This window comes from Megalops cyprinoides, chromosome 1 (genome assembly GCF_013368585.1).
Source record: "Megalops cyprinoides isolate fMegCyp1 chromosome 1, fMegCyp1.pri, whole genome shotgun sequence".
Lineage (NCBI taxonomy): Eukaryota > Metazoa > Chordata > Actinopteri > Elopiformes > Megalopidae > Megalops > Megalops cyprinoides.
In genome coordinates this window covers 43,342,251-43,354,972 of record NC_050583.1, presented here as the reverse complement: position 1 = coordinate 43,354,972, position 12,722 = coordinate 43,342,251, and the positions used below count along the sequence as shown (strand labels likewise).

Sequence of the window (12,722 nt, the reverse complement as noted above, 5' to 3'; positions counted from 1 at the left end):
AGATAAATTAATGAAAACTTATTTCTGCACCAATTGTTCAAATGACTTGGTACCCAAGCCACTCAAAAAAAAACACTGTCTTGACTGGTTTGCTGACTGGTTTGCTTCACTAGACTGCATCCAACCGTCACGCGTAAGCAGAACGCTCTCTATTTCTCCTCCACTGAAATCCATGGAAGACACACTTCAGAACAGCACTGACGGAGCTGCAGCAAATGTAGACCAAAACACTTGCCTGGGACCACGAGGGTGGGCGGATGGGGAGGTGTGATACCCCAGGTAGCGCTTGATCAGTGCGGCTACCCCGAGATGATGTTACAAACTCTCGGAGGAAGCCCACGTGGGACAGCTGATATTGCTTCACTGATTTGATTGCCCATCACATATTGTGTTTCCATTTTGGGAAGTGGTAAAGTTGAGCTGCCTCACATGGAAAGCCTCAGATGGCCAAGGTCCAAAACAAACAACAGAGATGCCTGAGCCCACTGTGTTATACAGACAGAAAAACCTTAGTTCCTTTGCTTTTTTCAAAAAAAAGTTTCACCTAAAAAAATGACACATCAGGGTTTCTGAACATTGTTACACGCACACGCATGCGCACGTGCGCGCACACACACACACACACGCACACACACAATAAAAATATTTAAATGTTGATTAAACAAAGCCTGAATGCATTGCAGAAACATTTTTACAGCTTTATTTTACATCCTTTTTATTTGAGCCCTGCTGGCCTTCTGTCTGTGCTGCTATCACAGAGCCCCGTTGTGCTGAAATCTGCAAATTGAGGGGAGGAGCTTCACTAGGATTTACCAGGGTCTGCCAGCCATTTGCAATGGTGGCCAATCTATCTCTGTCGTTACTTTCAACACGGAGCTAACTGACACCCACAATAATGGGTGACAGAAGTGCTCAATGAGGTTCCAATTAGGTAATTAAAACCTGGTTGAAGGGTTGAAGCGACAAGATAAATCCTACGGATATTTAGTGGATACCACTGCTGTTGGTCCATTGCTTTGTTGCTCAGGTTTCCATTGTGGGCAGGTCTTGCCAATGTTCTCTTTTGATTGGTTGATTGTCTCTGCATAAAACCCCACTAATTTCAAGGCAACTTTGAATGCTCTTTGTGTCACTGTGCTGGTTTGTATCACTAATTCCTTTTATAATATCTATGCAAAACCATCACAGGGTCATGGGCTGGAGGCCCTCAACACCCTCTGTATGACTGCTTTAGTTACTTCTTCCTGCAGACAAGAAAACCTTCAAACAACCTGCCTGCAATGCCTGCACAGACAATGTGGTGCTATATATTAACTGTCATCTAAGGTCTTTTTTTAACATACTGTGATCATTGGCATCTATTTCAAATAATCACTTGAGTGGGTGTACAGGGAGCATGAACCAATGAAAATTATTCCATTCATTACATTTGTTTCTAGCTTGACTGTATCTTGACAATTCCATCATTGTAGACTGAATAATATGCTTGTTTCAATTTTTACATAGTGAATGGTGTGGCATATACAGTTCTGCACCTTTAATTTCTCCCTCTCCAGATACACAGACAGGTACCTAATCAGTAATTACTCTGATTTTATACTGATCCGATAGGAGGTCAGGGCAGAATCTCGGTGGAGTTACGTTCCTGGCTTCCTGCTGCCACCACTGTGCCATAAGCCTCACGGGTGCCTGGCACCTCTGCAGCTCGCCGCCAATGCCGAACAGCTGTCAGGAGAGGAGAAGGGAGTGCCTGTCGCCCGCTGAGATGTCAAAGGGTTATATTAATGTGTGGAGGCAGGAGCCCTGATTTCACTGGACGGGGCCTTCACTCTTCACCTCTGTCACCTTGGCCTGTGCCGAGTGTCACGCCCCCCCCCCCCCCCCCCCCAAGGCGGCACATACACCTGTGCGTTTACCTTCCCTCTCTTTCTCTTCCCATCCTTTCTCTCTCCCTCTCCCCTGAGGATGTGGGGCCCTACCCATCTTCTGCAGGCTGTGTCCTCCTAATCAACACCTTGTTTCTGAAGTGTAACACCAACCCCCCCCCCCCCCCCCAACCCCACCCCCACGTTGATTTACATGCTTCCCCTTCCTCCCCACCCCTCCCTCTCTCTGCGTTCATAAGCTTGGAAACAGGCTGTGCGAGCTGCTTTGAGGACAGACCCAAAAATGAGGCCCGTGCTCCCATGTGTGTGCATGCACTGGAAAGGCCAGAGTTCGGGGGAGGACAAAGAGAACACAGCCCGTCTCCTGTTTCAGAGCCTATTGCCTACAGGTGCTGCTGGGACTAGGGCCATTTCCAGGGCAGGGGGGGGGGGGGGGGGGGGGGCTGACAGAGCAGCATTGCATTATATGCCCTGACACCAGGCTTTCCACCAAACCCACTGCTGGAAGGCCCCACAGGAGAGCACCCAGCTGCTGATGCTAGCTCCCTGGCAGCTTTTACTGTTCCCTTCCTGGTTTGCAGGTGCTGGGTGGATTCAGGTTTTGGATACAGGCCTATGTCCGTGGGGCTGAGGGGGTGTGCTCACATTGATTTGTAACACTGGTCTCTAACACCAAAAACTTTACCCCAATGCATGTTTACAGTGATGATGCAACGCGTGGAAGAGCTGTATCTGAAGTCAGAGCATGACATCTGCTGTTCTGAGGGAGACAATCTGTGCATTTCCCAGCTTTGTTCATCGGACTTGTACGTGTCACATTTCTCTGGTGAAAAGTGCACGGGGAGAAGGATATGTTAAAAACCCGAAGCAAGGTCTTTCTTGTGAGGTCAGATTCAGCCTCACTATAGCCACCCTGAGCCTAAGCATCCACGATTTCCACTGCCTGAAGGGTTGTTCTGTGAGGGAGACAGACAAACAGACAGACAGACAGATAGACAGGGCTGCATCTGCAGCTGTATTGAATTGAAGGAATCGAATGCTGACACTTCAGAGCATGTGTTCCTCTTTCACCTAAACCAAGGTATCAACTGACCTTCTCCCCAATCTCTCTCCGCTATCCCTGTCTTCACTGGAAGACAATGGTGTGTGTCACTGCAGGTCCAGTGTTAGGGGCCCAGGCATGATTTGTAAGTGACATCGTTTGACCAGTCAGCTTTTCCATTACAAAGGCGCTTTCCCCGATGTAACCTTTGGATACTTGGGTGGCATGGTGCTGAGGTTAGGGTCAGCCGAAGCTTGCGGGGGATGGGTTTACAGGCATGGACTGTGGGCAGGCACCGGAAACAGCGGTCCCCTCCCAGGTAGATTCTGGTGGGTGTACAGAGTCTGACCAGAGAGGCTAGAGAGGTTAGAAATGCTAAACTATAACTGTGCGTCTGAGTGCGGTTGAACCAATGCTCCTCACTGAGACAGATGATCTCAAAATGTCTTGCTGCCCCCCAGGAGATTTGGTTCAGGTCTCATGGGAAGGCAGAGAGGAGTTCAGTTCTGCTGTGTTAGCGGTCAGAACACGTGAAACATGTCCTCACAGCAGAGGCGGAAGCCCTGTAGAGACGTGAAATGCAACACAGAAAAACTGTAAAAGTAAAAAGAAAGGTACATGGAGGGGCCTTTACTGGGTTTGGCCTGCACGTGATGTCCACCCCTTGCATCTCACTTCCGAGCCCAGCTTCCAGCAGGGTGGGAGGGACTGAAGTGCATGCACACAGGTCGGGAGGGGGGAGGGAGAGAGGGAAGGGGAAGGGTCAGGAGGTGGGAGGGGGTGGGGATTCAGTTGGCATAAAAGCCATAGTAGCCGGCGTCGCTGCTGCTGTCCTTCTCACATGTCTCGGTGCTGCGGTTGGGCGGCGAGCTCTCGGTACTGGAAGCGTAGGGTGACACCCGCCGTCGCTTGTTCTCTGCCCCCTCATACAGGCCCGAGTCGGCCGAGTCCACAGACTTGACGGAGGGCGGCTCCAGCCAGGGGTCCTCCCCTGGGTCCTTGGGCTTGTCCTGCAGTGGCGGGGGTGGGGCAAGTGGCTCCACAAGGGCTGGCGGATGCAACCGGGCATCCGAAGAGGAGGAGGACGATGACGAGGTGGGAGGCACGGGGCGGAACCAGCTCAGGCTGGGCCCGGCTTTGGCGGGGTGGGGGTGGGCATGGTTGAGGTACTGCGGGGAGGGGCGGCCTGTGCTCCATGCCCCTGGAGTGGCAGTGGTGGCGGAGACGCTCCCGGAGGCGAAGTGGTGGTCTGGGTAATAGCCCAGAGGGTGGTGCGTGGATGTCTGCAGGGGGAAAGGCTTGTAGAAAGCATTGCTGGAGAAGTCACTGTCGTAGGAGTTGAAGTCTAACCGGCTCGAAGGTGGCCCCTGCTGGCTGGGCAGGTACCAGCAGCCATGGGGGCCACCGCTGGGGTCCTTGGGTTGCTGGCCCATGCCCATCCGTTCCCGGCTAAAGAAGCGGCTTTGAGGCAGTGGGCTCACGTACTGGTCGGACAGGTAGGGCTGGGGGTAGCAGGCGCCTGGGACCAGCTGCTGGCCGTCAGTGGGGGAGGGTGTGAGCCGGTCTGCATCAGGAGGGGCATACATCCTACAGAGAGAGGACCTGTCAGCCAATGAAAAACCTCAAGCTTCAAATAATGAACAGGTCCCAGCACACCCTGACCCCTGCGTAAGGCTGTCTGCACTAAATCACTCCTAACATAGCTGGCAAGGGGATAAGTTTGGTTCTGATAATCCTGAGGAGCTGCAGTTAATTCTCTGACAAGGCTGAAACAGTAAACAGTCCTCACAGTGATGTCAAACAGAAAGGGAATCCACGATAGCAACGCAGCAGCTCGTGCACCGATATGACGGGTTCAAATGCTCTCATATATAAAATCTGTAAAGGACCTGCAGTTGGATTCTGCCCCTCAAGACAGCATTTTTTTTCCCTTTTGCCTACTTACGTATCATAATTGTCCCGAAAACCTTTAGCAAAGGGATTGTGGTCTATTTTCAGCTGAGTGATCTGTGGAAGTAATAGCAGAAAGCAGAGGAGGTGGGAGAGAGGGTATGAACAAGAGAACAAGAATGTGGGGAAAAGAGAGAGAGAAATGGCACTTTAGCAAGTCGAGCAACATTACCAAATCATTCATGATCATTCATGTTGTGGTGTTACAAGGAGTAATGCACTGTCCATACAAGTTCCTCTTGGCATATATAGGGCAGGCTGTTTTCCTCACTGAGCATGTATGCTCTCCAATCACAGTGCGTGGTGCCCCTGAGCACAACAGCCCTCCAAAACCTGGCAGGGATAGGTCATGTGACTTACATCTGCGTTCTGATAGGCTGTGACTGCGATGAACTGTGTCTCGGGGAAGATGAAGATCTGGGCCTTAGAAGATAGGATAGGGTCATCAGAGCCATCCTCATTCACCTCCACAATGTGCAGTCGGGGCTGGTACTTGTGCAGCGACTGCAACACAATCATCTTTGGAGACAGACATAGGCACAGAGTTATTACACTGACTTAAATCTCAGTCCAGTTCTCAGAAAAAAATCCTACCCATCTACAAAAACAGAGACTTTCTAGAATCGCTCAAGCTATAATTATAGATGATGAATTGTGATAGAAATGCAAGACCTTGATCCCAATTAGGCCGCTGGATTCCTGCAAACATTGCACTGTTGGATTTTAATAAGTGAAGCCGTTCAGCAATTCTGCTTCTACAGACACAACACTTTCATGCCCCACCCACAGGGCATTGACCAGTATACCCTGCTCACACATCTCTCTCATGTCAAAGAGTTCAAGAACACTGTTTCTGTTTCAAACTGTCATCTATATTAGTGTTTCTCAACCCTCTCCTGGAGCACCCCCTGCCCTGCATGTTTTATATCTCTCCCTGCTCCAACACAGCTGATTCAAATGATCAACTCGTTATGAACTCCTGAAGCTGCTTAATAACAAACTGATATTATATTATATTATATATTATTCAAATGTGTATTTAAGAAGTGTGAGAATGTTTGTATATATGTACATCTCACTTTCGTTTTGCGTTCATTTTGGGGCAAGACTGTGACAATCTGCCTGCATACATTTGTATTGCTGAGTGTGTATGTGTATGTGTGTGAGTGTTTGTGTGTGTGTGTGTGTGTATGTATTTTTAACTACCTGTGCCACGTTGTTGGAGCTGCCTTTGTTGTTGGTAAGCTTGAGTTTGCCAAAGGAGACCTCCTGTCTCATCCAGTGAGCCCCTGTGTTGGGTGAGTCTGGGTGCATGTACATCCTGTTACCTGTGGTGTAATGTGGAGATGGGGGTGGGGGAAGGAGAGAGAGAGAGAACAAGAGAGAGAATCACTGAGCATTGCTTGACACTCATGCCCCCCCCCGTCTTCCTGTGCCCAGAGGCCCGCCTCCACTCTGTCGCAGTGGCAGAGTGCACAGTGCACCTCATCGCTTCATACAGTTGCAGGAAGTGGAGCTATTCTCATGGTTAAAGTCTAGCACCAGGAATAAACACATCACACCCTAGCCACAGTGCCGTTTTCTCCATATGTGCCTATTAGCAGGTGAAACCACGTCAGATGCTTTAGATGTTGGATGAGTGTAGCGTCTAAAAAGAGCACAGATTGCACATTGCAAATATAGATTGGTACGAGCCACTGAGATGGCAGGAGGTGAGATGCTAAGAACACAGGGACCAGTTTCAGATCTTTCTAAATTCTTAATTCTAACTTCCACATGGCTTTTAGAATGGCCACACCATATAAGGCAGTGTAATGCACCTCTGAAAGAGCTTTGTGGCCAATCTACTGATTCTGTACGCATGTGAACAAGTTTGTACATATGTTACTGTGGGAATCGGCCCTCTTAAGGCGCTGACTTTTCGTTTAAAGAGAGGGAGGGAGTGGTTTTGTGGTGAGGTCTTTGGTCCATGCACACAGGTGAGAGATGAGTGCAGTTGGGGGAATCTGCAGACCACACCGCCCCCTCTGTCTGGTACAGCAGAAGCTGGTAGAAAGCAGTATGAAGCGCACAGTCTGCGGTTGCTGCATGCATAAAGAAAGAGAATTTGTCAACATCTTGTGCTGGTCTGGTCCTTGTATGGCACCCCAATTACACTTCGCTTTCCTAAAAGAGAGCCTCAAACCCGCTCTTCGTCCCTGCCGACTGTGCGCATGCCTGTGCTGTCGTGGGTGGGGAGTGAGTGGGTGGGTTGCATGGTCCTGATTGGATGGCCAGCCCGGGCTTACCTGGCATATTCCCCTCTGCCTTGCCACACTGGACCCACTTGCCTCCCTGGTACCTCCAATGGTGCTGGTCGGCCAGGACTACGTCCACATACACGTTGTAGTGGGCTGAGGGGTCCAGGGCACTGATGTTGAAGCTCAGGAACGGGAACATCCTCCTGCCAGGGAAATAAAGGGAAAATTGGAAATAAAACAGAGAGAGAGAGAGAGATTTGAATTAAGCTCTGAGTTCATCATCATTCATGTATGTATGATGCCTTGGCAACATAAGAATGATCTTGTCATGCCAATAAAGCAATTTAAGGTTGAAATAAAAACTGAAATTGAATTCAGGGAGAGACTGAGGAGGTAAGGACATGGGTTTGAGAAAGCGGCTCAGGTGCTTCAATGCAGATGACTGTGTGGTCCCCAACTACTGTCACGAACACTGCCTGAACATCATGACAGTGATTTACTGTGATCTGAAGTGACACTACAGAAAACTATAGAAAACTGAGTCATTCTGTCAGTGACACCATCAGAGGTGAACAAACAACATTGTACACAGGCTACATTGATACCTAACTGGTGCCAATCCCAAATTTTACAGAGTCGAGCAGGAACTGAGCAGGAAGGGAAAGATAACAACAGGAAGGGGGAAAAAAGAGTGTCTACATGGTGGGAGGTTAAGAGGCTGGGGACAGAGGCAGAATGGGGTGGGGGTGGGTCGGGGGGGGGATGGGGCAAATGTAAATCTTTAATGGGCCCGTTAATAAAAGATGCGGGCAGGAGCTGCCGTTGACTGCCGCAGCTTTTCTTTGCTGAACTGATTTTGATCTCAGCCGCTGTCACAGAGAGGAGGTAACGGGGAGGTCAGCGAGTCCCTAGGCGACACAGTGAGGAAGCACAGGGAGAGATAACCGTATGCGGGAAAAACTCGCTCAAAGTGTAGGGTGAGCGACAGCCCAAAACTAAAAGATCACATTCCGCCTGTGAACCATTTCCTCAGAGTGGATTGCCCCTTTCCCAAGAGACACAGCTGTATAACCTACTAGCCTCTATATGAATTACACTGACAAATGCATATTGACCACTTGCATATGTATGAAGTACAAAAAAGGACGTTTGGCTAGCTATTTCAAACACAAGGACACATTTTTGGAGGTATCTGAGTGAGAAACTGGGTAATTAGTGTCAAAGGTATGACATCTCGATTACTACTTTACATCACATTCCACCTTTAGCTACAGCTCACACAATCTCTGTGTATGTACTTTGAAATAAACCGCTTTAACGGTTTATCTTATCTGATTTCAGGCCAGCCAAAGAATTGAAAGCATGACATACAGTCATACAAAGTTCCACCGAGAAATGCATTCTTTTTATCATCCTCTATTAGAATTCTTCTTGTACATGCAATTTAATTAGTTTATTAGAGCTATGTAAAGTGTGACTGGCTTTTGCCTAGTAGACATATTGGCTTGGGACTCACAGGCTGAATATCCTATCACAGACAAGCAGTGAAATGTCAGTGATCTATTGTAAATGGATTTATATAAGGTCAAAATGCAGCGCTAACCCCACTGATAAATAATGATGTGCAGGTAACCGTATGAGCCCAAACTCTTAGTGTATCTGGCAGTGGGACAGACTTCCTTGTTCATGCCTTGCAGGCAAAACAATGCGGAGGGTAAACACACAACCGCGTTGTAACTGTGCCATCACAGCACCGTCCCCATAAGTGCTGCCTGGTGGCATACGGCTACCTACAGAGGAGCGGAGGCAGGTGGTCTGGGGGCAGCTCAGCATGTGCACCATCTTAAGGACTGCAATATAGAATGGTGTATGAGGTGACCATGTGTGTGTATGGAGGTGTGTGGATGGGGTTGGGGAGACAGTTGCTGCAACCTCCCAGCGTGTGTCTGCTGGGCTCAGCGCATAGGTTCTGCAATGAAGCACTAGTCTGCCTGTGTTCCCGTCCCAACTTCGCAGTGTGATGTAGTCTGAGACAACGGCCCAGAGTGCGCTTCCTGCCTGTCTTACTGTGTGATGCTTGTTGTGCAGCCTGCCGGGCGGAGCATTAATCACCTTGCCCTTGCCTTCCCCTGCATCCCAACCCCATAAGGCAAGCCAGGCTCATCTGCGAGAAAAGGGCTTGGTAAAGACTGACAACATTACATGGTGTATTAGCTAAACAGAAGCCCTTAGACAGAGCTTCATGCTTACCTTTTTCAGTGTTACATGAGATATAGAACCAGTAGGTTGTGGGAAAGTGCTCTGTTTGATGAGCATTTCAAAACCTAATCTGTGTCCTGAATGTAGGCACATATGAAGAATCAGAACATCTGAAATGGTCACTCTGTCCGTATACGTGCCGTAAACTGGGTTGAAAAAAAGTCCACACTTTGAGCAAAGTCCACTATCCTGTATTATTTACAACATAGATCATAGATCAAAGTATCAGGAGAGTCTCTCACAGGCATCACCACTTCAGTCCGCTCCACTGTCATAACAATGTCTCCATTCTGCTGCCCTGACAATGCCTCCACTCTGCTGCCTTGACCCGACTTGTCCCCACCACTCCCCTGACCCTGCTTTTACAGTGTTGCCCTTCCTCTTGAACTGAACTCCATGACCCAAGCCCTGGCCTGCAATACTACATGGGCCAATAGGAGGCAGCAAACACACCAGCCTTATGCTAGACCATGAGTCTACAGGAGATGATATGGGTCAGCAAGACTGGGGTTCTAATACGGACAAGGGGAAGCCCGGTCATTGAGCATCTTGATCTTGCAACATATACGCTTCCCACTTCCCCTTTCAAAGAGACAGCGGTCTGTCTGTCTGCTTGCATGACAAGTCAAGGATAATGTATGATTTCTACGAAACTCAAACACAGTAAGCCACAATAAGAGACTGGGTAGTGGGCACATATATCACTCATCAATATAACTGAAAAAAGAAACCAGAAGAAGATATGAACTTTGCCACACAGCCCACACATTTAAAGAAAATGATTAATAAAGGAGACATGTTGTGTCTTGTGTCATTTTCCTGGTTTGAGTGAGCCCTGATATTGTCAGACTTATGAAAAGAGAGCCCTTTTATAGGAAATCAGAACAAGGCAGGGGGAAACCAAAAATAGTATCTCAGGGAGGATCATTTGCATGCGGGGGAATCTCTGGAGTTTCACTGAGAGTGCACACTGATGCAAACCACAGAGTGGAAACTACTCTGGCGCCCCCTGGCTTTAGCTGCACGGTAGAGCCAGACTGTGCAGAGCTTCACAGAGATGGGAGCAACAGAGCTGTAGTGGGTGTGTCCCTCAGGCTGAGCTGGGGCAAAGACAGCTCCATACCCACTGAGCCCACAGAGCTAGGAGGGTTGAGGCAGGGTTGACCCTGGTCATCCGGCACCATCTATGAACTGGGTCTCCCAGGAACTGGGTCTATATTTGAAAATCCATTCGGAGAGTTAGATTTTGTATGCATGATTACAGGGCTACATTTACCATAGCATCCCATCACACAGCACACTTGCAGCCATTGCTCAATGACATTAACCACCCCGTTAATCAGGGAGCACTTCAAAGATGCTAACAGATTAGGAGGTCACAGACTTATCTCTCATGATACACAATGATGTGCTTCATGGGCATGCACCAGCATCTGGCCACAAAAATCTGAACAACAACGAATCAAACTTCTACTCCCTCTCCAGCAGGGCCTAAAAGGACCATTTCCTCGATGAAGCGTCACTGAGAGAGAGGGGGGGCAGAGCACTAGGGAGCTTGGCCAGTGACTGGGAATACACTTGAGAGAGGGCTCTTCCGCACGAGCGCACTCACTGATTCACGGGGACAGGGGGTTCAAGTCCAGTTTGTGTCACCAGTGTGCACATGATTGTCTGAGATGAAGGTGTGCCAGTCTGCAGCAGCAACGCCGTTCTCGGCAAAGGGCTTTCAGCGCAGGGCTCCTTCCTTCTCAGCTGGACTCTTTCACAGAGATGCAGACTGGGGTGAATGGAGTGTGCATAGTGACTTGCTCTTGATTCATAAAGCCGTTGAATAACTAATGTTCGTGCGTGGATTAGGGGAAAAAAAGATTAACATGAAAACAAACAAATTAACACATTTTTCAAAAAAAATTAAAAAATCGAAACAGTTTTATTCTGACTTCTGCAAACTTCAGTAAAGCTCACACAAACACATTAGCCAACCAGAGAGAGCACAGTTATGGAACTTTACCTGGAACAACTAGCAGTCCTTGAAAGCGTTATTTTACTCAGAAGTATGCATTTGCTCTGCACGCCTTAAGCAGACATTAGCAGCTCAACAGGAAGTGTTCAGACAAGTAAATGACAGAAAAAAAGTGACACAACCCTGAAATAGACTTTCATGCTTCCCCTACCAAAACAGCAAGAGAGAGAGCGAGAGAGAGAGAAATGGAAAAAAGACATTGCTATTTCAGATACATTGATTGTACTCAGAAAAATAGTAATAACTTTAAGGACTTTATTAGAAATAAAATGAAAAGGGGAAGACAATCAAATCAACCTAATATTAGTGGGGCTGTAATTGGTGTAGAACATTATTAATTGTGATCTCTTAAAACTGCCATGTGCATTTTCACTCAGTGTTACTGTCTGAAAATGAAGCATGACAGCTTCAATAAATAAAACATTAAGTCTGCTCTCTGCTACGCTGCTCTTCAAATGGCTTACAGTACAGTTTAATCTTACTCCATAACCCGTCTCATTTCATAAATGCACTTATACTGCATATTCCAGCTTGATGAATTCTGGATTTGTCAACCGGGGGAATTACGCACTAGGAGCAAGATGCAAAGGACATCTCTCCTCAGTCTGCCTTTTGAGAGAATACTATTAGAGTGTATTTTATTTTTTGTGCCTGTTTGAAATGCTCCATAGTAAAGACTGTTTGACTGAGATACAGTATTTGTGTGCTCATTCACACCCGATACCACATCATGTGAATGTATCGAGCCAAAGAAAGACCGCTGGATGTTTCTTTTTACTTTGAGCAGATTACTGTGTTTCCTCTGAGGCCTAAATTAGCAATGCACTCTTCCTCTAAACTGTTCATGCTGCCAATTGCTTATTGAGTCGTGTCTCCTTACAAGAGCACATCCACCTCCATCGTCAGAATCACCACACTGTGGTACCCCAAAGCCAATGTTGTAGCTGAGCCTTTTAAAAGCTGCAGAGGCAGGAGAGGTTCCATGCTGCACTGTGTATTACCAACTGGGCCATGTCATCGATCTCCCCCTTTCAAAGCACAGGGCTCTTATTGTCATAGCACTATGGAAGACTGCCACTGCTTGGAATCAGCATGCAAGGAAAACTCTTTTTTCCACACCTTGATGAACAGTACACATGAGCTTAATTCATATCGAGCATTTATGTAGACCTTTGTCCACAGCCTGTCACAAGTTGTGACTAAAAATGTTCAGTCTAGACACACCCATTTCTGCAATTTCCTGCCTTCTCAGAATTACAATATTAAAATGCATTTTCAGTTAGTAGTTTTTTTTGGGAAATAGAAATAACATCTCCCTGCAA

At 47.8% G+C, this 12,722-nt stretch overlaps 1 protein-coding gene across 1 annotated transcript in view; it reads right to left on the bottom strand.

The window, feature by feature from the left end:
• Positions 1-3,680: 3,680 nt before the first annotated feature.
• The window catches only part of tbx21 (T-box transcription factor 21), a 17,699-nt gene continuing 8,657 nt past the window's right edge, over positions 3,681-12,722 (bottom strand). Inside the window, exons 2-6 of the mRNA XM_036540023.1 lie at positions 7,167-7,321; positions 6,085-6,206; positions 5,239-5,397; positions 4,874-4,935; positions 3,681-4,515 (exon numbers count right to left, since the gene is read on the bottom strand). Of these exons, the coding sequence (XP_036395916.1) occupies positions 3,717-4,515; positions 4,874-4,935; positions 5,239-5,397; positions 6,085-6,206; positions 7,167-7,321 (1,297 nt within the window). The 3' untranslated portion in view covers positions 3,681-3,716. The remainder of the gene's footprint in view (positions 4,516-4,873; positions 4,936-5,238; positions 5,398-6,084; positions 6,207-7,166; positions 7,322-12,722) is intronic.